Below are 27815 nucleotides of genomic sequence, written 5' to 3' on the forward strand. Positions count from 1 at the left end.
GAAATTGGTGTGAAGGAATTTCTGAGTGACCAAACAGCCAACGAGGAGTGACAGGACAGGCTCTCACTTGATTTAGTGAACTTTAATTCCTGAATGAGCAAATTAAAGCAAATCACACACATACAGCAGCCTCCCAGGGTTTGTGTCTCCCTCTTCGGTCTGCAGCACCTGAAAAGTTGCTGGTAAAGATGAACCTGTGAGTAAGGATGAATATATTAAGGAGCAGTTTTATCAATATAGAACAGGCTCTCACTTGATTTAGTGAACTTTAATTCCTGAATGAGAAAATTAAAGCAAGTCACACACATACAGCAGCCTCCCAGGGTTTGTGTCTCCCTCTTTGGTCTGCAGCACCTGAAAAGTTGCTGGACTTGTTTAATTTGCAGAATTGATGAACACTTTGATAAATTGCATTTAAGATAAGTCCTGAACTAATCCAACTTTAAGTTTAGTAGCCAAACCTCTACGAAAAAACATCAGATGCTCATGATCCTGCATGGGCCACTTTCATCAAATATAACTTTTTCTCTTTTACATGCAAAGCCACAGCCAATACTCCATCTACAGTTGTGCAATTGTCAGCTTTATGATCAGTGTTTTTATTTATTTGCATCCCCTCATCCTCGGCCACCAGCAGCCCCACCATCACTTCGCAGGCAAACAAGCGCTCCCTGCCCGACATTATCTTCCTCCACCTCCGCTGGAAAAGGAGGCTGAAATGACGGATGCAGCCATGGGAGTGAGACCCGGGCACGGTTTATTTACATCTGAAGAGGCAGTGGAAGTTTAGAGGGAAGCCGCAGCGTGTGTCTCCCCCTTTTTTTTTTTACTTTCGCCGACCCCCTCCTCCTCCGCTGGCAGAAATTTATAAAGAACAAAAAATCCGACGAGGGAGGGAGGGGGGTTGATATACGCCGAGGCTGAAATCGAGAGGCGAACCCAGGGAAAGAGGAGTAATCTGCACACGGGACTTTCCCCCTCTTAGTCCCCCAAAAGGAGGGGGAAAAGTCGCAATATTGGACGCGAAGAGGAATGAGCTTCTGACGGCGTGAAAACGTCTGCAACTGTGGATACTTTATATATTTTTATTTCGAAAAAATATGGCCGAGAACGTTCTGGACTCTGGCCCGCCTTCAGCCAAGAGGCCTAAACTCTCCTCTCCGGCACTTTCCGCCTCCGCCAGCGATGGAAACGGTGAGTATTCGTCAATGATATCGTTTGTTACGGTGGGATCGGTCCAGCTCGGTGGTTTTCTGCGTGTCTGCTTCACTCGAAAGAGGCAGAAGACGCGGGATTACTCCTCTGTTTTTGTCGTAGCTCGCTAGCGTTAGCGTGCTAGCAGCGAGTGTTTGTCGGACGCGGAGAGGAGCTCCCCTCTCGCTAGCTCGCATGCTAACAGCCATTTTAGCCGGAGGTAGCGCTGTTAGCCACTCGGCTAACGCTAGGCGAGAACCGAATGCGGGTCCTCAAGCTTGGGTGTCCCGTGTCTAATGGCTACTCCAGCCCGGCTCGTAATAAGCCCTGAGCCGAGCCAAGTTGGGATAAAGTTTTTGGGGTTCTACAGATGTGGCAAATTGACAGTTAGCTACAACCATCCATACCGTGTTACCCGAGTTTTAAAGCCTCTCACATCTGAAACAATCTGTTGTTTTGCCCCATCATAACTCGGACCCTCTCCCGACAAGCCGTAGCCAGCGTTATTAGTGTTAGCCAAAAGCAGAGGTGGCCCACGGTGCTAGCCCTGTTGGAAGGCTCAATGTAGGCCCACAGGTCCCACTGATTGTTAAGCTCAAATTGCCATTGTTGGTGTGTGTGTTTGTGGATGGCGTGTGGCAGCAGCTGGAATAGAGTGGCCTGCGAACCAAACTGTGGAGCATGGACAGCGCCATGTCCAGCCACTGCGAAATGAGGCGGCGAGTGAAATGAGCCTGTAAAATGCTGCTCCGAGCACGAAACGATCACCTAGATTTCATCACTTGAGCGTCCATTCAATCGCTTTACAGCCAGCAGCTGTGTGCAGGGTGACAGCGAGCCCCCGTGGAAAGGGACTTTTAGCATGAAATCACCCAGACGTCGCACACATCTACGTTACCTTGCCTGATTTATTTCGAGGATCAGTGCAGTGCTGTCAAGGAAAGGACCCGTCAATGAGGATGCAGTTTATTGCGTCCAGATTTATTGTCTTCCAATATAATTTGTGGCACTGGTGTGCAGCGTGTTTACATTTAATTAGAGGAATAAAAGCATGTGACAAACAAATTGGTATAGGTTCTTTGCATACTATTATTTATTGTGTTCATTTCAATATACATTGGTGTTGCTGCTGCCGTCTCCAATATGGTAGTTTTCAGTTTATTTAAGGGTTAGAATTGCAACTGGTTATTTTCATTGTGGACAGATCATTTCACATAGTCACAGTACACCAACATGTAAAGAAACAAGTGACCAGTGTCCTGAGTCTGAACCAAAAATCCCCCAAATTCCGTTTTTTGTTTAAATGAACCACCTCAATCACTTTTGTTATCAGTAATTAGTAAATGTCTTGCAACCTGGCATATAACTTGAAAAACGAATTGATGTATAAATGTCTGAGTGAGTTAGACAGTATTGGGTTCCTTACTGTGTTATAACAAACAGATTATTGGAAGAACAGGCGTCACAACATTTAATCTTTAGTATGAGAAATTTGGGTGTGTGTGGATTTTGGTCTTGATGTCCTTTTTAAAGATTCAAGATGTTGGTTGTGTCTCTTTCTCGGCATTACTGTATGAGTGCCTCTTCGACTTCTTTCTCTATTTTGTAGTTTTACTGTCATTTAGCGGACAGGGGTCTGTGTGCACGCAGACCAGGTTGGCATTTATGCTTGCAAAAGTCTGAGAAACGCTGGTCGTAGTTGACTTGTTGGCCCCACTGTATGTTTGTGCATGCAGCTACACACACATGTGCCAGCTACACACATGTGCACATCAGACCTGCAAATTCTTCTGGATTTCAACTCTACTTTTAGTCCCATTTGTTTTGTTCTCACTGACATGATAATTTCTGATGGAAGAAAATTGGTGATACACCTGTAAAAAATGTTTTCACATGTCAAGCATGCAATTGCATTTTTACCCAGTCATGCTGATAAATTAAGGATTATAACAGTTTAACCTGGCTCTGGCCCTTATTGTCCTCCTCACGCTTTCCTTCCTCCCATCTCATTGTCTCCTCTTCCTAAACTTTGCATTACTTTTCCATTTCAGATTTCAGCTCACTCTTGGAATTGGAGCATGACCTTCCAGATGAGCTCATCAGCTCCAATGAACCAGGCCTGGTCAATGGTGGGGACCTCAACCAGCTGCACACCACTCTGGGAGGAGGACCTGCAGGGCTAGGTCCTGGAGGGGCAGGAGGAATGGGTCTTGGTCTTGGCCCTGGAGGGGGCGTTGGTGGAGGCCAGGATGCAGTGGCCAAGCACAAACAGCTGTCTGAGCTTTTGCGGTCAGGGGCGCCCACTTCAGCCCAACAAGGACACCAAGGAACCATGGGCAGCCCAGGAGGTCCCACTACCATGGGGCAACACTTGGCGAACATGAAAGCATCCCCTGGTCAGGGACCTCAGCAGATGATGGGCCAGGGGCAGCAGCAACACCTCTCCCCTCAACAACAGGCCAGCATGATGCAGCAACAACAAAATGCTGCAGCTGGAATGATGGGTGGCATGAACAGGGCCATGATGGGAGCACAGCAGAAAGGCAATAATGGACAGCAGCAGCCAGGAATGATTGGGAACCAGGTGATGAATGGCTCCCCTAGGATGGGATTTGGAAATCAGGGGATGGGTGGCAACAGCAACCTGTTGGCTGAGACGCTACAACAACAGGGAGCTGGTGGACAGGCCGGGATGAGAGGCCAGCAGCCTGGAGCAATGAACAAGGTAGCGTGTATAGAAATGTTTTTCTCTCTCTTTTGACATCATTTCATATTCCATATCCAGCATTTCAATATTTTGTCATTGAAATGTAATAGAATTTATATGAAGCAGAAAGTTGTCATTGGTGAAAATATAATTCTGTATTTCAAGGCAATGTTATTTTTCAGTTAATGGTCAGAATCCTTTAATATTATTCAAAAGCTTTATGGACAAAGTAAGACCAGCTTAGGTTCTTTACTTAATTATTTCAGGAAACATTTCTTATTGTCATGATTAAGTAAATTCATTAAGTAAAAGTTTGCAGCACTACATTTTTTGAATGAATGATGATGAACGTTAAGACCATGTGCAACAAAAATCTTATGTGCAAAACCTATTTACAAATTGTATTTTTATTCTTTTTCGTTAACTTTCGTTAACGAGTTTCCTTTGCCAAAATTACACTTTGGGTCAATGGATTTTTGTATCCATTTATGTATTTTAGTATCACTAAGGCAATATACAGCAAACTTAGGCTTTATCTTGTAGTTGAATTGGCAAAAACTATGCTCTGCTTATGTGATTGACGGACCCACAGGAGTGACAGTAAAATGCTGCTGTCAAAGGCTGATGTTGCTCAATTGATGTGATGTGCAGGATAGGCATAGAGAGCAGTAAAACCGAAATGTGCCTTAACTTGTGAAGGTGATGGAATGTCAGGAGCAGAGGAAAGAGACAGGGAAATGGATGAGGAGTTAATCAGTCTTTTAAGTTTAAATAACCACTTCAGTGTGCAGGAAGAAAAGGGGAAATATCAATGTGAGATTGTTGTCACACAGTGCTGTGTATTGTTCCTGCGGAAGGTTAAATCATAATTTCTGTATGTTTATAGATGATTAGCTAATGACTTGAATGCATATTATTGGACACAATTAACCGGTGAACTGATTGAGAAGTACGTCATCTCTATCACGTGGTCTGTGACATAACTGCTCGTGAGAAATAGGAAATGCTAGTTTATTATTTGACGCACTTTTGACTATCGGGAGATGAAAGTGTCCCATTAACACAGACTCTAACAGTTTACATGTGCGAGGAAGTATCCACGGATCCTACTTGTTAAACACCTATGATTTACAAGTTTGGGGAGACACTGCTGTTACATGTACAGTTCAAATGCTGTCTTTAATACCGTCGATGTAATGTGGTTTCAACTACATAGTTTATTCTAATGTTTTTTCTTGTCCTTTTTGCTGCTAGATGGGAATGATGGGGAACCCAGGGGGCCCTTTTGGAGGTCCGTATGCAGGGCAGGGGAATCAAGGTCTGGGAGGCGCAGGGCTGGGCCCTCAGCTCCAGAACAAGGGCCCCATGGCTAACAGCCTGGCCCCGTTCAATGTAGACAAGAAGAACCAGCCGCTGCAAGGAATGGCTGCTATGGTAGGGAGCAAGTACAACTGACAACAAAATGTTTGTCATTTACAAAAATACAAAAGTTTCCCCTCATCTTTTCCCTCCAATCTCAACATGTGCTTCCTTCCATTTGACCCAATCTTCTTTGTTGAACTCTCCTCTTACTGTTAAGTCACCACCCCTTAATCTCTACTTATTATCTTCTTCCTCTCACCCTCCTCACTTCTTACTCACCTTCTCCTAATTCCTGTTGGTTCACTCTTTGTCTCATCCATGCTACATCTTCTTATTCCCTCCCACTTTACTTACCAGGGCTCCCAGCAGTCGCAGGCAGGAGTGGGCGGTCCCTCTGGTGCACCTGTGGGAGGGGCCCCAGGGATGGTGCCCAACGCTCAGGCAGGTCTAGTTGGTCCTGGTGCACAAGTTTCTGCAGCATCTGCTGCAGCTGGTGCACCACCCACAGCTGACCCGGAGAAGCGCAAGCTAATCCAGCAGCAACTGGTACTCCTGCTCCACGCACACAAGTGTCAGCGGAGAGAACAGGCCAACGGTGAAGTCCGACAGTGCAACCTTCCCCACTGCCGCACAATGAAGAACGTTCTCAACCACATGACTCACTGCCAGGCTGGCAAGTCCTGTCAGGGTGAGTAGAAGGGATGCTACACGCTCCTACACTCAGTTTATAGGTATAATGTGTCCCTGTGTTCGACAAGCAGGCAGCCTTGTTACAGTGCACTCCTGTCACATACACATACAGAGCCTGACTGACAGGTACACAGAGAAGATCAGTATTATGCCGAGTTCTACCAGTTGAGGATGGTACAAAACTTCTAGATTTTGAGTTTGAGTTTTTTGGTTCATATGAAACAGTGGGAAAAATTATATAGGTAAATAATGGAAAATGCTGTTGTGGCTTTAGATCTCAATTTTGATTGTCAAAAAGCATTTAAGCATTTAAGCGTTGTATCAGGGGACATAATCTTTGACTACAATGGACTTGCCAGTGCAGTTTTTTCTGAAACAACACTGTGATGGCATTTTTACTTTCTGTGATATAGCACTGTTCTTCTTGCATGCTCAGTCATGAGGTTTTGTGTTTACACTGCTAACCAGCCATACAAACTGATGGAAATTTACTACACTAGCTGTTTGTATCCTAATGAATGTAGATTATTCCCAGTGTAACACTGTAGCAGGTGCATTGGAGGCATAAGTGCACGTCATGTTTTGGCTCCACAGACGATGCGTTGAAATAGATTTTATAGTTTTTAGTGTACTCATAACAACAATCAAGCGACACCAAACACCAGATTGTCTCACTGTTTTTAGCAACTTTTTTTATTTGTGTAACTTGACATCACTTTATTTTTTCTTTGATCGTCTCCCTTGTTACCGTCCTATCATCTAACTCTGTGTTTCCCAACTCTTCTTGTCATTCTCCCCCCTCTTCTTCCTCAGTTGCTCACTGTGCATCATCGAGGCAGATCATCTCTCATTGGAAGAACTGCACGCGGCACGACTGTCCCGTCTGCCTGCCACTGAAGAACGCTGGCGACAAGAGGAACCCGCAGTGTGAGTGTCTGTATCTGACCAAACAATGCTTTACTTGTGCACTCCTGTTGATTCTCTACTGTACATCCTAATCATATTATCATATCAAGTCATTGTTACACTATCATCAATCTGACTTATTCTATGTGATTTTGTAAATATATAAATTGCTATTCATATTTGTGATGTGAGTATTGCCTTGGATTGCTGGATTATTCTGGATTGAAACCCACAACTTTGGCAGTATTTACAGTATAATTCGGATGATTTTGCCATAAGTTATGCATAACTATTGTTTTCTTTTTTCTTAATATATCCTCGAGCAGACCAGATGTATTATAAACCTTTGCTCTCTTCTTGTTATGTTCCCACAGCTCTACTTGGTGCGGCCGCTGCAGGTCTGGGCAGCTCTCTTGGGGCTGTAGCCGGTGGCCAGCCAAGTGCTCCGAACCTCAACCCACCGAGCCAGATTGACCCCAGCTCCATAGAAAGAGCCTACGCAGCCCTGGGCCTCACCTACCAGGGCAACCAGGTCCAAGTTCAGACTGCCCAACCCAACATGCCCAACCAAGGCCTGCAGGGCCAGACCGGCATGAGGCCTCTGAATCCAATGGGTTAGTTTAAGTGGCCTTTCAGTAGTTAGTTATTGTCAGCTATGAAAATTTAAAACTTCCAAGGACACAAGGTAGAAAAAAAAGATAAAGGAGCCCTGTTGAGGCTGTTGAAGCTGCGCCCAAGAATATGCTTTTTATTTTATGAAACTCAAAGAAGACACAAGATCCAGAGCAGGGTTTGGGGAGTAAAAACTTTTGTCTTGTCTTTTTTTACATGTGTAGGTACAAATCCCATGGGAGTCAATGGCGGTGTGGGAGCTGCATCTCAGAGCCAACAAGCCAGTCTGCTACAGGATACCATGATGCACCTGAATGTGACCAGCCAAGGGTGAGAACGAACACAAAGATAACGTCCCATACGGTGGATGTCTTGATTAGAAGCAATTAATGCTCATTTCCACCATTTTATTCAATTCTGCATCAGAACGAGGCACACATCCATGTTTTTAATCATTAAAACTCTTCCCACTACTCTCTCACAGTCTGATGAATGATGTTGGTGGGGTCGGCTCCTTGCCCACAGCAGCCCCGCCCTCTGCTGCAGGCATGAGGAAAAGCTGGCATGAGGACATCACACAGGACCTACGAAACCATTTGGTACACAAACTGTAAGTGCTGAACAAGAACCTCAAATGTTTGTTTTCACTGTACACTATCACATTTGTATTGGTGTATGTTATATAATAAGTGATCTATCTTTTTCAGACAATACACAATATGCATTTAACCCATTAAGACCTAAGCATTGTTTAAAAAAAAAAACCAACCATCTAGTGTTTATAAAAGTTTGTCAGCTTCTAAAACAGATGGACATGAAATAAAACATCTGCGTCAATATCACTCCTCTTGCTTATTGTCTCAAACGCTACTAAAAACACTAACAAAAAAATGCTAACAAACAAACTACATTCACCGCTCCTGTGACAATTTCAGCAAATCACGATGTATTTGATCAGTCACATTCCTTGAAAATGACATTGTCAGGAGAAGCACCCAAACTTTGCACCCGGTCTTAAAGGTTTATATGTTGCATCAGGTCTGTATGGTTTAAAACATTGAATCACCAGTTTGGGCCTCTTACTGCTTGTACCGTAGTAAGTCAACAAAAGATTAATTCCACAACTGCATCAAAATACACAGCTTATATCTAGCAGTTAACTCAACCATATATTCATGTTTTAATAAGAGTTTAAGTGCTGTAGAACATTAATGTTTTCTTCCCCACAAAAACTCTCAGACTATGACTATTTTTAAGCACCAGGTAGAAACTAGAGTTGTGACGGATATCCACACAGAAAATCCCTCAAATAATCACATGAGGGATTTAAGGGTTAAGGGTTTAGATGCCTTATCAACACAAAGAGATTCTGTTTAAGGAATTCCTTGACTGAGACGCCGTCAGTAATCAAATACCTGTTCACCTTCTTCTCTCCCTTATTTTCCTTCCCTTATCTTTTTTGTTCACCCATCCAGTGTTCAGGCCATTTTTCCAACTCCAGACCCTGCTGCCCTTAAGGACCGGCGGATGGAGAACCTGGTGGCCTATGCCAGAAAAGTTGAGGGGGACATGTATGAGTCAGCCAATAGTCGAGTAAGTTTCTCTCTCTCTCTCTTTTAGCTCAGTGCGTTGCTCCGAAAGGAGGAACCTTGTGGAAACCATTCATTTAGCAGCTATAGCCAGCTAATAATTCATTCTGCTGGTTTCAAAAGTAAAAAAATTCACAGCATATGCCATTACAGGATGTGTCTGTAAACCTAGAGCACAAGAGCCTGACTCGTGAATTACCAGGTTTAGTTTACTGCAGTGTATAAAGATTTGTATCATCAAAGGACCTGCACTCATGAATTATGACTGGCTTTATATGTAATCCCTGGTGCTAATTTGTCATTTTTCATTATTTATTAAACTTGAAAATCTAATTAGTTTGCAGCAGTAGATATATAGCAGTATTTTAGTTTTTTGGCTTATATTCTTCTGGATTTTTAACCCCTTTCACTTGTTTACCCTCTTGTTGACAGGCTGAGTACTATCACTTATTAGCAGAGAAGATCTATAAGATCCAGAAGGAGCTGGAAGAGAAGAGGAGGACCCGGCTTCAGAAGCAGGGCCTTGGCATCGGGCCTGCTGGTTTGGGTCAGCCCTCCACTGGACTGCCTCCAAGTGAGTAGATATGCAGCATATGCAGCTAATGATATTCTGAGCAGCACACATTCATGTGAATGATAATTTAATCAGATGGAGAGAATTGTGATATTTCAGCATTGTTTTTTATCTTAGCTCATGCATTTGATTTGTAGCGGCTAATGTTCCTGAAATATCTTAATACAATCCATTTAACGCAGAATATCATGATACACAGTAAGAATTGTGATCTTTTGAAATGTACTGATGAGACTATCCGGACTCATACCAGCCTGTAGACTTATTTACCATTTAAAACACACTGCATTTGAGTACCTGACAGATTATACTGTGCATTCACAGTGATCATCAGTGTCAAGTCCCACTTTGTCCACAGCTTTGAACTTTTATTTTTTCAACTGATCTCATGTGTTAGTCGACGATAACTGTTTATTTTTCTGGATATTGCAAGATGCAGCTATTTGGGTTAAACACTCCTAAAGGTCCCCAAAAGATGCCTCTTTTTAAGGTGGTTGAGATTTTGCCTCCAGAAGTGTCAACCGTTGCCCAACAAAGTTTACATTGCTATATTTTTGCTTTTTGAACCCTCTCACATACCGATGGACCGACGCACATTAAAGATCCAGCGTCAAAGTTTCCTGTCTCAGTGTCCTCCCTCGACTCCCCGCTAACCTGTGTTCACTTTACGCTTAAACATAAACACAGACACTAATCACAAGTTATTGGGAACTGAACAGTACTGAAGTTTACTTTGTGTTTGTTAATCCGCTTTAGAGTTTATAGGGCACATATTTTTTAAACATATACGCACCATGCGCATGTAGCTCACCTGCGACACAACACAAGACAGCAGGAACTCATGGTTAAAGTGACTGGAACGATCCGGATTCATAATCCGACACCATTGATAAGTAATTACATGTGGTTTTTGTTAGTGACAGAGACGGACAGAAACACACAGAGAAGTACTTCCCACAGATTATCCCACAATGCTGAGTTTTTTTCTTGCAGAAGAAGCGACGCCACATTTATCTAGGGACATAAATATCAATTCAGCAGATTTTTATTAAGATCAGTTCTAAGTGTGAGTGACTAGAAAAGAGTCTCTTGTTGATCTTTGGACTATTGTGCCATCCTGATACAGTAAACCCTAAAGATGTCAAATCAGTGTGGAGAGCACTGACCACTGTCATAGACATACTTTTGTCTGTTGTAGACTTTATTTTTTAAATTACAGCACAATTGTAATAAAAGTCTAAACAAAATATAAAAATCTAAACAGCCTAACAGTCTAAAATAATTTTTTAAAGCAGAAGAGTGAAGATGTGCACCTTTAGTAGTTAGACAAGGTAGTCACTAGCCTTATGTGCTTCTTGTGATAAAAAAATAAATCATATATAGAAACAAAATTCTTTGATTTATCGAGATTCATAGAAGCCCTCTGAATCGTAATCGAATTGTGAGGTGCCTAGAGATTCCCACCCCTAGCTTGTATACATCTATGTTTAGTTGCAAATGTATTACCACATTTTTTTTGACAAGGCGAATCCCAATTCCTTTTCATTCCTGTTACTTTTGCTATTCATTTGACCATGTAAATTTTTCCCCACGTGTCCAAATGCCAATGATCTTTCCCAAACAAACAAACATGGAAAAGGATGAAACATTCCACAGTTTATACAAACCCTCTTCACATGCTTGTTTAGGGCAGTTCCTCCTCTCCTTCTATCCTGTGCACAGATGACAGGCTGATTTTCTTCATTTCCTGACTCTGTTTTTATAGATGGTCCCCTCCCTGACCCATCTCTGGTGCGACCGGCTGGACCAAATCAGATGGTCAATAGGATGCAAGGCCCAGGTAAAGAGACGAGAAAACTTTGTCACAGGAATGGTTTATAGTAAGACTGTAGGCATGTGATATGTTTTTACTCTGGATTTGACACTGCATTGTGTTTAGGACACTTTTTGAATATATATATAGACATACTATAAATAAAGAAAGAATCCATACACAAAATATAATGTAGTTTCCACATGAAATGCTATGTGTTGTATCATAACTGTCATTGTGTTTTTTTCAAGGTATGAATCAGTTCAATCAGATGGGAATGCAGTCTATGGGCCAGAGGTCCACGCCTCCACTCCCAATGGGAGCATCAGGCAACCAGGTCTGTATTGAACACACTGTATATCACCAGTCAAAACAATTTCAATTAGGACATAATCATATAAGCTTAGCAGAATTATTTTTTAAGAACCCTATCAATGTCCTTTTACATATGTAGATCGGACTGGTTGGATCCAGGATGGCACAACCCAATGTCAACCAGATACAGAACCAGTATCTGCCCCAGGGACAGTTCCCTGGATCAGGACCAGGTGTTGGTACAGCTCAGCCCGGTATTGCCCAGCCCGGCACACAGGCAGGCATGGCACAGGTAAGTTGGCCTAGAGTAACTTAATCTGTAGATTAAGTTAATTTTAAGCACACAAATTATATATATATAAAAAAATATATATATATATAATTTTGAAAAAATGATAATAGTACTGTGAAACAATTAAATTTAGTGTAAAATGCAGTCAATGATGCAGTACCACACACCCTGATAATTCTTTAATTTAACTGAGATCTCTTCCTTGGGCATTAATGTAGTGTAGTCCTAGCCTACCAATTTGCAAATCATGAATTTGTATAGACACTAAAGAACAATCTAATGTCATCCATGCTGGTTTTCCTCTTGAATTACACCTTTTTAATTCACCCTGCTTCTGTGTACCCTTTCTATCGTCATCCTTGTCTCTCTACAGACGCAGATGGGCACGCCTCCTTCTCTTCCAGTTGCTAGTCCTCTAGCGCAGCCCGGTTCAGCTGGTGGTCCCAGTGGCGTCTCTTCAGTGGGGCCAATGGGTCCCCAGAGCGTGGGCAGCGGAGGTCCCAACTTAGTTGCTGGAGCCCCTCCTTCCTCAATGACTCCAACTAACGTGAACCAGCAACCCAACTCCATCCCCTCCCATCTGGGAGCCATGCGCGGCAGCTCGCCCTCCCCTGCTCACAGCCGATCCCCTACCCCTCACCAAACACCCCCCAGACTAGCTGGGTCCCAGACCCCACAGCCACACACCCCGAATGCATCACAGCTGGTTCCACCCCCGGCCTCCCAGCAAAACCAACTTGGCCAGGGCCAGGGCCCGGGCTCTAACAAGTCTCTCCAGCAGCAACATATAGGGCCAGCTGGTTCGACCACTCCATCTCACCCTGGACTTTCCTCAAGCTCAACGCCGCATGGTGCTCAGCTGCCTCGCACTCCGGTCAGTAAAATCTTAGCATCATGAACATATTCTATTGATCCTGTAACAGTAATTTATGTCCTCCAGGATTATTTTTAACACCTGCCTTTCTATGTATAACTTTGTCTTTTTCATGTGATCAAACATTTCCTAACGTTTTTTGAGCCATATGCTATACCAGTAAGTTCCACGATATACTTGATGTTTAATCACACGTATTCGTAGACAGTCAGCTGTGTAGGGAACGTTATCTTTCATGTACTTGCGCGTGGTACTGGAGGATTCCAGTAGAGGGCACACCACAGAACTCTAAAGAGACTAAAGATTGTAGACCATTCAGCTATATTATCTTTGGATCAGACCAATTTTTCTGCCACTTCCAGATTTGCATGCAGTAAACACATTAACAGAAAGTATTTTCTGACCCTAAGACTACTTAGGACCTTCATCTCGTCAGTGTATCTTGTCATTTAATTGTTTGTTCAACTCATTCATCACTGTCATGTTCACCATCTCTTTTCCTAGTTGTCCCAAAAGGGTTCATTCCCCGTGGATAGCCAGGCCCTGACTCCAGCCTCTGTCAGCAGCCTGGACACTTCCTCGCAGCAGCCGCATTCAGACACCAACCTCGACCCCAAAATGGAGGTCAAGCAGCAGGATGAGGAGGAGGAGAGCGATGCTGGCAGCTGCTCCAAAGGAGGGAAGCTCAGCAACTTCAAAATTGAGGAGAAGCCCATCAAATTAGAACTGAAGAAGGAGGAGTGTTGTGGAGAGGGAGGTAAAGGTGTTCCTATGGATACATCGTCAACAAAGCAGATGTCCAGTGTGAAGACGGAAGACAGGAAACCAGAGGTGAAGAAGGAGGTGAAAGAGGAAGAGGATACGTCGGACTCAGCTGTACAGCAGGCCTCAGCGAAAAAGAAAAGTAAGGAGGACTTGTGTTTTTACTGGAATACATAAACATCTGAACTATATATGCTATATTTTAGAATTTCTCTGTATTTTGTTGTTGATCTTAATTTTTTAAAGGTTTTGACATGGAATACAAATGGTGAATGGAAGCAGTATAACTGTAACAACCTTTTGATTTTCCTACTCTCACCTTCCTCTCTTGCCAGTCTTCAAACCTGAGGAGCTTCGACAGGCCCTGATGCCGACACTCGAATCACTATACCGTCAAGATCCAGAGTCGCTGCCATTCAGAATGCCTGTTGACCCGCAGCTGCTGTGCATACCTGTATGTAACCCCTGCTCGAGTCTTTTTGTTCCTCTGCCATGTATAAACAGCACTCTCCTTGTATGTGTTCTTTCTATGAACTTAAGAAGTCCATTGTCTCCTGACAGCTCCTCTTGCTTTACCTGTTTATGCCATTAACTCACAGAAGTTTTAGTTTTGACACATTTACCTTGTGATCTTGCAGGACTACTTTGACATAGTGAAGAACCCCATGGACTTATCAACAATCAAGCGAAAGCTCGACACTGGTTAGTACTTGTTGCCAATTCCTGGGAAACAAAGTGGACCCAATTATCTTTGTATCATTACAAATAGAGATGAAACAGTGTGACGGTCACAATTATAGTGTCCAAAATTATCATGGTTATCAGTATTATCGCAGTATTCTCTTAAATGGGAAGAAAATGTTCAATTTATTATTGTTTTTATTTATTATCAATGACATTGACAATATTTTAATTTTCATCAGTAGGGAGGAGAGAAGCTTTACTGCTCATTAAATTAAGTGTAGACTCCAAACGTCAGAATCCTGACAAAATATCAGCATTGCATGCAATACATGCAATTTGGCCATGGTGGATGCTTGCATTTTCGAGCTATGGCCAGAGCACTAGCAGCTCCCCTGAACTTAAAGCTCTTACCCTGCTGCTCCCTCCTCTTGGTTTTTATGACATACAACAGAGGTTGCTTGCTGCACCTTCCTGGTTGATGCTGGACAGTATCAACCAAATCGTCATGGTAATTAATAATTTGGTGCTACAACTAACCCTTGAAGATTTTTACCACGGCATATGTTAAACCAGTAACAATTATCCCGATTAGTCCTGAAAGTCTTCTTAATCCTTCATGCTGCACTTTGTGTTTTGGTTGTAGGTCAGTACCAAGATCCCTGGCAGTACGTGGATGACATTTGGCTGATGTTCAACAACGCGTGGCTGTACAACCGTAAAACATCCCGAGTGTACAAGTATTGCTCCAAGCTGGCCGAGGTTTTCGAGCAGGAGATCGACCCCGTCATGCAAAGCCTCGGCTACTGTTGTGGCAGGAAGGTGAGTCAAAGTGCTGCAGAACTGGCTATATGGGTGGAATTGGGAAATGAATGTTGTTGAGGGGTGATGCGAAATTGTGGAAGGTGAAGCCACATTTTGAGGCAAAATGTCAGCTGACTTACTTTTTATGTTAAACATGTCATAGACTACCCTGCCACTATACTACATGACACTTGCTATTGATAAAGTTTGAATCCAGGAGAGTTGTAATTGTCAGTACATTAGCCCCATTTACAACAGGTGAACAGAGACTTTGTATCAAATGCACCAATCTTTATTTATTTATTGAAAATAAGTCTCTTAAGACAATATGTCTGGATATGTATGGATAAGGCGGAGTGCATGAATGGTGCATGAATGTTTTAGATGAAGACATTAACTCCCCTCATTCACATCTGAAAATGGAAGCAGTGAAGTGGCTTCATAGCTAAATTTGTCCTTGGGCATACCGCTGCCATATCACATATCAGCTCTCATTAGACTCTGCTATTTTTGGTTTTGCAGACAAATAACAAAACTGATTGGGCCTTATTATGGGAGGCTGGCTGATAGTTTGACTTCTGACAATGAAACAAAACAAAGTAGCCCTTGATGGTAGCTGTAATTCGTTGTTTTTTTTACAAAACAAAGCCAAGCAGAAAAGATCTCAGTTCAGCTCCACCGGGGAAGTTTTTATTGCTGCAGCGTGGATGTAAGGTTGTGTCTCAGAGTAGGACTTGCAATGTTCTTGTTAATATATTGCATTTTCCCCGTCATTACACAATTAATAAATAAACACGAAGTATTGAGATTTTTTTTCATTTATTATCGTGATATATGATAAGAAATAATCAAAGTGTCGCAAATTTGACAAAACTAAAATTTCATATGTTACATGTTGTGAAAGCCATGTTTGTTCCACTTGAAGAAATAAAATGTACTGCTGGTTAATGTAAACTAACACTGGGAGCTCAGTACTTAAAGGTGTTCCAATACCATTTCCCCTTCCGACACTGATTCTGATACCTGATATCGGCTGATACAGAGTGACTATCCGATACCAGTGTATACCATAATAGCTGTATGCTACTAACCTTGAATGGAATCATCCCTTTTACCTTATCCTTGGTGAAATCGCGGTGCTCTTTTGTGTGATGGTTCTTCAAATGCTTTATGAGATAGATAGTGTTGTAATTGGCAACACTAGTGCCACCCATTGAAACTGATGTCCTGCACACGTCTTGCGTGGCCATTTTAACTAGTTCCAGCTAACACTACACTACCAGAGATCACTTCTTTGCCGTTATAAAAACAGTTTGCCAGTGGCAGCACATCGCAACTGCTGTTTTGGAGCGATGAAAAAATGATTTTAAGGAAAAGAAAATTGCAGTTTTATGTGTGTGAAACTAATATACCTTAAAGACATGGTATCAGATTGGTAAATAGATTTGCATACCTGCCAATGCGTGACATTTTACGCAGTATTTGAGGCATTTCCAAAGCTGATATTGGTATCGTAACGTCTACCACTAACTTATTCAGTCTGTTTACTCTTGATCAGCCTAGTCGGGTGTCACTGAAATACCTATTGCTGTGGTGAAGAGATAAACATATTCTAACCTGTTTCTTTGTTTCTGTCCATCAGTTGGAGTTCTCTCCTCAGACACTGTGCTGCTATGGAAAGCAGCTATGCACTATTCCCCGAGATGCTGCTTACTTCAGCTACCAAAACAGGTATGGAGAGAGGGAAACACCAATATAATAACGGTTGGAGGGACATCTAGATGGATGGAAGTGTTAGTAATAATAGAAGGGATTATAAATATGATGTTGAATTGAATATGAGGTAGATTATGAGGTGCATTTCTTTTATCAGTGTACCTTTTATGAAATTGATTTCCCTAAATGCTTCCCATCACTTCATTTCCCCCATTTTTATACCTTTAAGTAGTTCCTAATGCACTGGCATTTTAACAGTCTGCCCTCTCCTCACATTCCTTAAACCGTTCATTGTTTCATTAAAGCATCTTTTTTTTTAAATAGTATTAGTTGGTACATACAAACCAATTGTCTTGTTTCTCTGGAGCTAATTGAGATGTTCATATTTTGAACACTCCACAATAAATTGGCATTTTTTTAGGAAGAAGTAGTGTTTGTTCCGATATGTTGACCTGAGACTTTGTTAATGTATAAAGTTCACATTACTTCTTTTGATATTTTATCCTTGTCCTCTGTCTTAGAACACACCAATAAAAACTTACTGGAATGTGAAAGGACAGGCTTTAAAATGAACTGCTTAAATAGACAGCTAAGCAGTTGTCTGTGCTTTTTGTTCATATTTGTCCCACGTCTGTATGATGTCTTGTGCTACAACATCCTGCTCCTGTCCCCTTCTCCCGTTGACTCTGCTCCTGCTCTGTTTGCTGTGATGGTGGTTGTTGCTCATCCTGTCGTGTCCAAATTGCTAATCTGTGCTTTGCCTCGGCTCTCTGCTTTTTGTTGTCTTTAATGTTCGTCTCGTCCTGTTCCTGGTCCATATGACTTGTCTGTCCTCCCTTCCAATGGCTGTGATGTCAACATTGGCTTGCTTTTGCCTTGACCAACCATGCACCTACAAAACCCACCCCCCATCCTCTCACCCTCACCCCTCAAAATTATGACTGGCTGTTCTGATGACGACTTCCTGCTGTCCTGCGCTCCTACTTCCTGCTTGCTCCGCTTGTGGCACCCTGACTTGCCCATATCCTGTACCATTTGGTGACTGCCCTCCCATGCGCTGTCTTGACTGTGCTGTGCGGAACGGTGTAGTTCACCAAAATTTGGGCTTGTTGCTAACAGGTACCACTTCTGCGAGAAGTGTTTCAACGAGATCCAGGGGGAGACGGTTTCCCTGGGCGATGACCCCACCCAACCACAGACGTAAGTATTACTGCATTTTACAAGGAAGCTAGTTCCACATAACAATTGACTTGAGAAGTAATCAAACGGATATTTTGAAATGCAATTTCTACTCCCTAAAAGCTCCAGTGAGCCTCAGCCAAGATAAAGAAACTTAGTGACTGTTATGAAGAAAAGCCTGATGAATTTGAAACTAAACTTACCTAGTATGTCTTGTCAATTTCCTCATTTCTTTTTTTGACGCACTCCCTTGTAATTTTAGATCGATTAACAAGGATCAGTTTGAGAAGAAGAAGAATGACACACTGGACCCTGAACTGTAAGTTAACAACCTGCTAATGTCACATATTTGCTGTGACAAAGAAGAATGAAATACATTTCTTTCAAGGGTTTCAACATGTAATTGTAAATTTATATCATTGTTTTCAGCCTTGTTGAATGTTTGGACTGCGGCCGTAGGATGCACCAGATTTGTGTCCTGCACCATGAAACAATCTGGCCATTGGGGTTAGTAGCTTTTCCTTATTCCAGTCATTCTCAGTATTCATTATCTTTTATTATGTAATTTGACTGACTTAACCACGTTTCTCTTTGCTGTACCTTAGTTTTGTGTGTGATGGCTGCTTAAAGAAGACAAATAAGACAAGGAAAGAAAACAAGTATTCTTCCAAAAGTAAGGGACAATGCTTCTATCCCAGTTAATCACAGTGTCCTGTTTTGTACTTGAATATACTCATATACTCATTATTTCATCGTGACATTTAATCCAATTTGACCCACTCATGAGACCACTGACCCATTTTAATCTCCTGTTGTCACCATTAACTGACTCAGACCTGTAATTTGAAACTGTAGTTCCATATGTACAAGTGGTTATCAAAAAAATATTGCAAACACAATTATACTTTTGACCAATTTTCCAGTGACATGCCAGCTTGATTACTTTCTGATTTCGGTAATCAGCTCCTCATATGTAGCTTTAATTCATATTTCCCCCTGCTGTTTTTACAGTTATGATACTACCTAAACTGAAACATAAAATGTTTTCCATGGCTTTCTCCTACACAGGGTTGCCCCAGACAAAGCTGGGCTATTTCTTGGAGACGAGGGTGAACGACTTCTTGAAGCGTCAGAGTCACCCGGAGTCCGGAGAAGTCTTCATTCGTGTTGTCCATGTCTCTGATAAAGTGGTGGAGGTTAAACCAGGCATGAAGTCCAGGTACAGGAAGTAGAAACAGCCACACTTAAACTAGACATCTTTGTTTTCTACTAGATCTTTGCAAAAAAAATTAGCTTATAGAATTTTCTATAAGATCTACAAGATTTCATGGAATAAGAAGGTGACACACATGAGTATCACTTGTTAGAGTTCACAGAGAACAGCATGTAAAGACGTTTGTTACAAGTCACAGACAGTAATACAAATACTGTTTCTCTATTTTACAGTTGGTAAATTTACACACCCTTATTTTTGCCTTCAGATTTGTGGACAGTGGAGAGATGTCGGAGTCTTTCCCATACAGGACAAAAGCCCTTTTTGCATTTGAAGACATTGATGGAGCAGATGTCTGCTTCTTTGGTATGCATGTTCAAGAGTATGGATCCGACTGTCCTCAGCCCAACCAGAGGTAAGGACATCATTAATATATTTTATTATACTCGGGCCATTTGTCTTTAGAACATTTGATATTTTTTCTTAAAATAAAATGTAGGCAGTTGTGATATTTGTGTATGTATTTATATTTCCTCTTTCATCCACTTAGGCGAGTATACATCTCCTACCTGGACAGTGTACACTTCTTTCGGCCTCGTTCTCTAAGAACAGCAGTTTACCATGAAATCCTCCTTGGGTACTTGGAATATGTCAGGAAGTTGGGGTGAGTGTTCCTGCTCAAAGAATTACTAGTCTTGAATTACCATTCAGGTACTCACAAATAAGTACCTTAATGTAGTTTTTATTCTGTCCACAAACTTACTTCTGCTAGCCTATAAATTCATCATGCTCACTGTTTATGGTCCGTCATCCTCAGCTACACCACTGGCCACATCTGGGCCTGCCCACCGAGTGAAGGGGACGACTACATCTTCCACTGTCACCCTGCAGATCAGAAGATCCCAAAGCCCAAACGTCTTCAGGAATGGTACAAGAAGATGTTAGACAAAGCTGTGGCAGAGCGGATAGTGCACGACTTCAAGGTAAAGAGGCAGCATTTGCCTTTATTCTTGCTTAATGGTTTTCAATTTAACATGTATTTCATCATGTGTGCTCTTTTTTTAGCTTTTAAGTTTAAACTACATAATTACAATCAGTACAGCTACTAAGATGAACATCAGTGTACAAACAATGTTACAGCTGCTGAAAATAAGTGATTCGAACTGTATCCATGCAAAACACTAACTTTGATTTTAATGTACCCCTAAAGGATATTTTCAAGCAGGCAACAGAGGATCGTTTGACCAGTGCCAAGGAGCTGCCTTACTTTGAGGGTGACTTTTGGCCCAATGTGCTGGAGGAGAGCATCAAAGAGCTAGAACAGGAGGAGGAGGAGAGGAAAAGAGAGGAGAACAGCACTTCCAATGAGAGTATTGATGTAAGAATGCCATGATTTATTGACATGGCCCACAAGGTATTGTTGATTAGATGATCTCTGATGGTCTCCCTCCTCTTTTGTGCAGGAGACAAAAGGTGACAGTAAAAATGCAAAGAAGAAGAACAACAAGAAAACGAGTAAGAACAAGAGCAGCTTGAGCAGAGCCAATAAGAAGAAGCCAGGGATGCCGAATGTCTCCAATGACCTTTCACAGAAACTCTATGCCACTATGGAAAAACACAAAGAGGTACAAGAAAATACTTACTAAAATACCTGTATCTAATCACACGTTACTGTAGGAGTGGAGTGAAAAATTAAATGGCTTAGCTTTTGACTTTGTTTTCCAAATTTTACTTTTTGCAACTCTGGCATCAGTGCACAAAGATGAATTTGTTATAAAAGACTGTTCTCTCCTTTTTCCCATCCTAGGTGTTCTTTGTGATCCGACTGTCCGCAGCCCCCATGGCAAATGCCTTGCCCCCTATTTCAGACCCAGATCCCCTGATGGCATGTGACCTCATGGATGGCCGTGATGCTTTCCTGACATTAGCCCGGGACAAACACCTGGAGTTCAGCTCGCTAAGGAGGTCCAAATGGAGTTCCATGTGCATGTTGGTGGAGTTGCATAACCAAAGCCAGGACCGCTTTGTCTACACTTGTAACGAGTGCAAACACCACGTGGAGACTCGTTTTCACTGTACCGTCTGTGAGGTGAGTTAGGGAAAGGTTATTTTAGTGTGTCTCATTTTTAGTTACATATATAATATTTGAAGAATACAAAAACTATGTATATGTGGGATGTTACTGTTACTGTAAAACCTGCTACATATCACTTTCTAACAATCTCATCCATGCCATTCCTCACAGGATTACGACCTCTGCATCACATGTTACAACACTAAGGGCCACGAGCACAAGATGGAGAAGTTAGGCCTCGGTTTGGATGATGAAAGCAGCAACCAGGCCGCCGCTACCACTCAGAGCCCTGGAGACTCTCGCCGCCTCAGCATCCAGCGCTGCATCCAGTCCCTTGTCCATGCCTGCCAATGTCGAAATGCAAATTGCTCTCTGCCGTCCTGCCAGAAAATGAAACGGGTTGTTCAGCACACAAAAGGCTGCAAAAGAAAAACCAATGGTGGTTGCCCCATCTGCAAGCAGCTCATCGCGCTTTGTTGCTACCACGCAAAACACTGTCAGGAGAACAAGTGCCCAGTCCCGTTCTGCCTAAATATCAAGCACAAGCTCCGCCAGCAGCAGCTGCAGCACAGACTGCAGCAAGCCCAGATGCTAAGGAGGAGGATGGCCAGCATGCAGAGAGTGGGCCAGCCTGCTCCTGGAGGAGCTCCTGGGGGCAACGGTTTACCCTCTCCAGGAGCAAACAATGGAGCAACTGGTCCTGGTACCCCTACTTCTGTGGGCACTCAGCCTCCTACCCCACAAACACCGACCCAGGGGAACATGCCTGCGCTCCCACAGCAGCAGGGAGTTGGGATGGGGGGAATGGGAGTGCCAGGCCAGCAACAGCAAGTTCCACAGCAAGGTGGTCCCATGCCCCCCCAACACCATCTCCATCAGTTTCAGCAGGTGGGTGGAGGAGGTGGAGGGGGGATGATGAATTCTCCTCAGCAGCAGATGATGCCTCAGCTCCAGCAGCAGCAGCCTCCCAATATCCAGCAACTCCAGAAGCCACAGCACCCTGGTGGTTTGCCTCCATACAACCCCAGACCTCCTGGAGCCTCTCCTCTCCACCAGTCACTGGGCAAACCTGGACTTGGCCCAGCCACCCCACCCCAGCAGCAGCAACAACCCAATCAAGGACAAGGGTCCATGCCTGTACAAGGCCAACAGCAAGGCCCCCCTTTGGCTGCTGTAGAGACAGCTCTAAAAATTCAGCGCCTAGCAGAGACCCAGAGACAGATGGCCCAGGCCCAAGCCCAGATCCGTGGGTTGGGACAGGGTGGCATGATACCCCCACATCCTCACCACCAGAACAACCAGGCCCAGATGGCCATGCCCCACATTGGGGCCCAAGGCATGCCCCCACAGGCTCAAGGAGTTGTTGGAAGGACTATGTTAGACCCACAGCAGCAGGGAATGCTAGCAGGGATGCAACAAGGTGGCCCTCAGACGCAGTTGCCACCTCAAGTTCAGCAGCAGCTCCAACAAGTTCAGCAGGCAGGTGGTGGACAACTCCAGTCAACAAACCAGCAGTGGGGTGCTGGGGGACCAGCCATGAACCCTCAACAACGGCCAGTCATGATGGGTCACATGGCACCACAGCAGCAGCCAGGAGCTGCTCAGCAACAGCAGCAGCCGATGAATCAGCAACAACCTCAACCTGGAAACCGTGGGATGATGCAGGTAATGGGTGTATCAGGAGGGGCAGCTGGGGCACCTAGTCAGATAGCAGGTGCAGCTGGAACAGGAAACTTACCCCAGGCAGCTTTACAGGACCTCCTGCGAACTCTGCGCTCCCCTAGCTCACCTATTCAACAGCAGCAAGTCCTCAACATCCTTCGTTCCAACCCAACCCTCATGGCTGCTTTTATCAGGCAAAGAGCAGCAAGATATCAAGGAGGTCAGGGGGGTCCTGGAGGACCCGGAGGGCCTCCACAAGGGGCCCCTGGAGGTGTGAGGTTCCAAGGCGCTCCTGGGGGGCTTCCGGGTGTAGGAGGACCCGGGGCTAACCAGCTTCCTAACATGGAAGGACAAACACAAGTTAATGTGAACCAGACAGGCCAGCCAGGGATGAACATGGTTCAGGGTGGAGCACAGGGAGGGAATATGCCCACCATGGCTCAGCTTCAGCAGTTACAGCAGCAGCAGCAGCAGCAGCAGCAGCAACAGCGCCCAATGTTGCCTGGGAATCTCCAGCAACAGCAAATGGCTGCATTGCAGCAACAACAGCAGCAGCAACAACAACAGGGAGGAATGCAAGCCGGGCAACAGGGCAGTATGACAACACAGTTCAGAGAGATGTTGATGAGAAGACATCTGCAGCAGCAGCAGCAACAACAACAGCAGCAGCAGCAAATGGGAAACCACGGGCAGTTCCAGCAGCCTCAAGGACTTCAGCAGCAGCAAGGCCAGCAAGGCTTCATGCAGCCTGGCCAGGGACAGCCAGGGATACCCCCTTCTTCCCAACCCCAGTCAGGTGGTGGAGGGGTTGGGGGGCCCCAGCAGCAACAAGGAGGGCCACAGGCTGGGCCAGGACAGCCAGGCCAGCAGCAAGGCTACCCCAATTCCATGTCACAAGTAGCTGCAGCACTCCAGCAAAGGCTCCAGATGCAGATGCAGCAGCAGCAGCAGCAACAACAACAACAACAACAACAGCAGCAGCAGCAGCAGCAAAATCCAATGGGTGGACTTCAAGGACAAGACGGAGGGCCCAGTGGAGGAGGAGGACCTGGAGGACCTCCACTTCAGGCTGGACAAGTTGGACCAGGGCAGGGACAACAACAGCAAGGTGGAGTCGGTGGAGGGGGTGGTGGACCCCCATTGTCACAGACATCCCAAGGTATGCTTCACCAGAACATCCACCAGAGGCTGCTGCAGCAGCAGCAGCAACACCTTGGGGGTGGCTCTCCTGCCCAACATAGCAGTCCAATGAGTCCTCAACAGCAGATGGCTCAGTCTCCCCACCACCTGCAAGGACAAGGAGGACTTGGTCCAGCAGGGTCCCTCAGCAGTCAGGTGAGGTCGCCTCAGCCCTCACCGAGACCGCAGTCGCAGCCCCCTCACTCTAGCCCGTCCCCACGCATGCAGCCCTCCTCCCAACCTCAGCCCCAGCCCTCACCTCATCGCATCTCTCCACAGACCCAGACTGGCTCACCCCACCCAGGCCACTTAAGCCAACATCACCCCAGCATGGCGTTGCCCCAACCTCCACAACCCCAGCAGCAAGTGTTACCTCAGCAGCAGCCAGGTGGTTCAGTAGATCCCAGTCAGTTCAGCTCTGACCAGAACTCCATCATGTCCCAGTTGAGTGGGATGACTGGGATGCACGGTGGACAGGGCGGACAGTCAGACATGTTGGGTGGGAATAATAACAACAGCAGTAACAACAATCAGGAGCTGGGAGCGAACATTAACCACAACAGTTTAGACCTTATGTAGCCTTGGCTCCATGTTGTCTTTCTGTCTTGATGCTCTGATGAGTTGCCCCAAATAACAAACTGCCATGAAAGGAGAGCAAGACTGGACTACGGCTTTGGGGTTTTAGAAGTTTTTATTTTTTATTTAAATATTTTTGTGATGTATAAATAAGAACTGAAGCTTCCTTCCTATGGGAGATAAATCCTAGAAGTCAATAAATGAATAAATTAAACAATGGTAAGTTATTGCTGTTAATATATATCTATATATTTTTGCCAATTGTGTACAAAAGGGTGGAAGGGCAGTGTTTCAGGTTGAAGATATTTCTTCCTCAAGTCTACGACACAATATTTTTGGGGACTGAGAATTTTGCCTTTTTATGAATATTTTTAAGATTTTAAATGTGGCTAAAAATTAAAGTGAAATGACACGATGTACCTTTTTTATCGTTTTGTTTTCCTCCTCAAATACCCAGTCATGATTGTATCTATTTTGCAGAGAGTAAGTATATTTTATTTCTGAATTTATAAATTTTTTTGGGGAGGGGGGGGTCTAAAACAAGCATCGACATATCTTCCGTTACAGCCTTCTCTCAAAGCAATGTACATTTTACAACAACTGCAACAAGTCAAATACAAAGAATTTATTTTATGTATTTTATGTGGTAGGTGGGTTGAAGGTTGCGTTAAATGCAGTTTGATTTGTGACAACTTTCCTCTTTTTTAATTTCTGTCAGGGTCTATAGGTTTGAATTAAACCATAACAGTGTTTTGGTGGGTGGGTGACACTAACGGTGCATCTGGTCACATTTTACTGCAGCCGTCGACCAGATCTGCAGAGCAGATAGAGATCTTTTAACCCATGGGCCACCACTCTACCCTCCATCTTCAGTTTGCCTATGAATGTGCACACCTTCCTTACCCTGACACCAATCGCCGAAAAAAAATTTAAAAATGGAGGGGTGAACTATTGATGCCTGATCGTTCAGCTGAAGGCGTATTGTACCTCCGCTTTCAGCTGGTCATTGTTCAGCAGGTTGTGCGTGTACATATATTAAAACCTTGTTTATGAACTGTGACATGGGAAAATGGTCGGTCGAGTTGTGTTTTTTGGGGCTCTAGACGTTTAAAGAAAATCCTGCCTGTATCCTCAACCCTGACGATTTCCCCTTCGGTCGTCTTTTCTGTCCTTCCTCCCTCATGACTGCCTCTCAGCCACAAGGTTTCATTCTATGTTAGTACTGTACAAAGTAAGAAATGGTGGACTTAGATACTGTTTTTGTAATGAAAGTCAGAAGTGTAAAAAAATAAGACATTGTACATACTTAAAAACCTTATGAGCAGAGAAGTTATTTTCTGCTGCTTTGTTCCCCTTGTTTGGTTGGATATTTGCTGTATCTGTTTAAAAAAAAAAAAAAAGAACAAAACAAAAATCTAAAGTACTCCTGAGCTACTGTACAGTATTGAGATTTTTTCTAAAAGGGTACAGTATGGGGTGTAGTAGGTCACAAGCACCAATGCGCCTTTTTCTGTGTATTTTTGACAAGGTTTTAGGGAGGGTGGTGGTTATCGAAAACAAGTCGCACCTGAACAATCTCAAAACTTACAAAGTGAAACCTGCACGAAGAAGAAGTCGACTCTGGGGTTGATTGGAGGTGTGATCTGAATGAGTTTAAATTTGGTCATTTAGCTTTTTCTGGAGAGGACTGAAGACAATATTCACATGCTCACTATTTTTCTGAAAAAGGTTGGGCTTGCTGGGTATGGGGTGGGGGAACGCATCAGAACCAGGTGGCAATATATCATGAGACTTATTTTATAAGAAAAAAGCAAGGAAAAACTGTCTTTTATATATAGATATATTATTTAATTTTATTTTTTGGAAATAAAACTTGAAGCTACAGGAATTATTAGATTAATCATGTTTTGTTTTGTATTAAAGATGTTATGGTGATGCAAAAAGACACTGCAGACAGTCATTCAGTTTGCCCTGGGGAAGCTGTGGAGTGAAATTCAAACCATCCTTTTGAAGAAATGTTTCATGTACATGAATATAGTTGTAAACATGCTGAATCGCTGTACAGACTGATGGCAACTGAAAAAATGGTTTTGTTTTGATCATTTCTCCTAAAAAGAGACTGGAAATCAGACTATTTAAATATTTGTTTAGTATTCAAATGGAATCTTTGACCACTTTTTTTTGTTCCTGTTAACAATTTTGGTGCTTGCTGAGAGAAAGCAAAAATAACTGTTGCTCCATTTTCATTACTTTCTTTTTTTAAGTTATTTTGGTGGTCTGATTGTTTTTTTGCCAATAAATTAATTGTACAATAAAGTATGTTTGTACCATTGGAAAAATACTTCATTGTTGCCTAATTTTTTTTCCAGTAGAAATTCATGGTATTTCTAGATTGTAGAAGAGTTTTCAATATATTGTAGAAAAATCGTCAGACTGTTTGGAGCTGACAGGCTATGGCGACTCAGATAACCACCCTGATCGAGGTGGATAAACTTCAACAGCAAGTTCTGTCAGCCGTGAGCAGAAATCTAAGGCTGGAAAAACCCCTTATCTTCTGTTATGGGGATGTTAAAGTAATTCTGGAATTCTATTCCTTCATATCTGTTGTCCTTGACACAAGTCTTATATTTAATTCATTCTTAAAATGTTGAAACCTGCAGAGTCTTGTTCCAATCTGGGCTCTTGACAATCAATCTTTACATTTAACGCTACAGTCTGAGTATCGTCGCTGACCACGTTCAGGCCACAGTTTAAAATCGTTTGAGAATGCTCCACATCACAAATCAAAAGGTCTCAACTGAGTGAACTTCAGTGACGTCCCCCTTCACTAGATCTGATTCCAGTAGAAAACCTTTGGGATGTGGTAGAGCAAGAGATTGGCCTTGTGGAAACAGTGCCACAAACAACTGAAGCTGTTTGAGAGGCTTTGAGATCATTACAATCTTGTCACCTCTGCAGTTTGTCCACCAGAGAGTGCTCACAAGTTTTCCAACTGTGATGTCCAGCTCCATACATTATGGATCTTAGTCACAATTCTCCAC

General features: G+C 43.4%; 1 protein-coding gene across 4 annotated transcripts; it reads left to right on the top strand.

Annotated features, from left to right (window-relative positions):
- Window positions 1–555: 555 nt before the first annotated feature.
- Window positions 556–27115, top strand: ep300a (E1A binding protein p300 a). 4 transcript variants are annotated; one of them, XM_020083135.2, is made up of 31 exons: window positions 556–1194; window positions 3246–3919; window positions 5156–5335; window positions 5621–5951; window positions 6767–6886; window positions 7234–7473; window positions 7696–7801; window positions 7956–8081; window positions 8947–9064; window positions 9493–9634; window positions 11400–11474; window positions 11699–11784; window positions 11902–12054; window positions 12428–12928; window positions 13433–13832; window positions 14026–14144; window positions 14329–14392; window positions 15018–15193; window positions 16818–16906; window positions 18011–18091; window positions 18333–18389; window positions 18500–18577; window positions 18676–18743; window positions 19139–19289; window positions 19552–19698; window positions 19834–19947; window positions 20101–20266; window positions 20494–20661; window positions 20747–20908; window positions 21091–21372; window positions 21529–27115. In XM_020083135.2, exons 1-31 carry the CDS (start codon window positions 1101–1103, stop codon window positions 24775–24777), a joined length of 8517 nt encoding a protein of 2838 aa, XP_019938694.2. In that variant the 5' UTR covers window positions 556–1100; the 3' UTR covers window positions 24778–27115. The 4 variants fall into 4 exon arrangements, with proteins under 4 accessions (XP_019938694.2, XP_019938692.2, XP_019938693.2 ...); XM_020083133.2 differs by having other exon boundaries at window positions 770–1194; window positions 17981–18091; XM_020083134.2 differs by having other exon boundaries at window positions 817–1194; window positions 6767–6880; window positions 17981–18091.
- Window positions 27116–27815: the final 700 nt, after the last annotated feature.

This window comes from Paralichthys olivaceus, chromosome 21 (genome assembly GCF_024713975.1).
Source record: "Paralichthys olivaceus isolate ysfri-2021 chromosome 21, ASM2471397v2, whole genome shotgun sequence".
NCBI lineage: Eukaryota > Metazoa > Chordata > Actinopteri > Pleuronectiformes > Paralichthyidae > Paralichthys > Paralichthys olivaceus.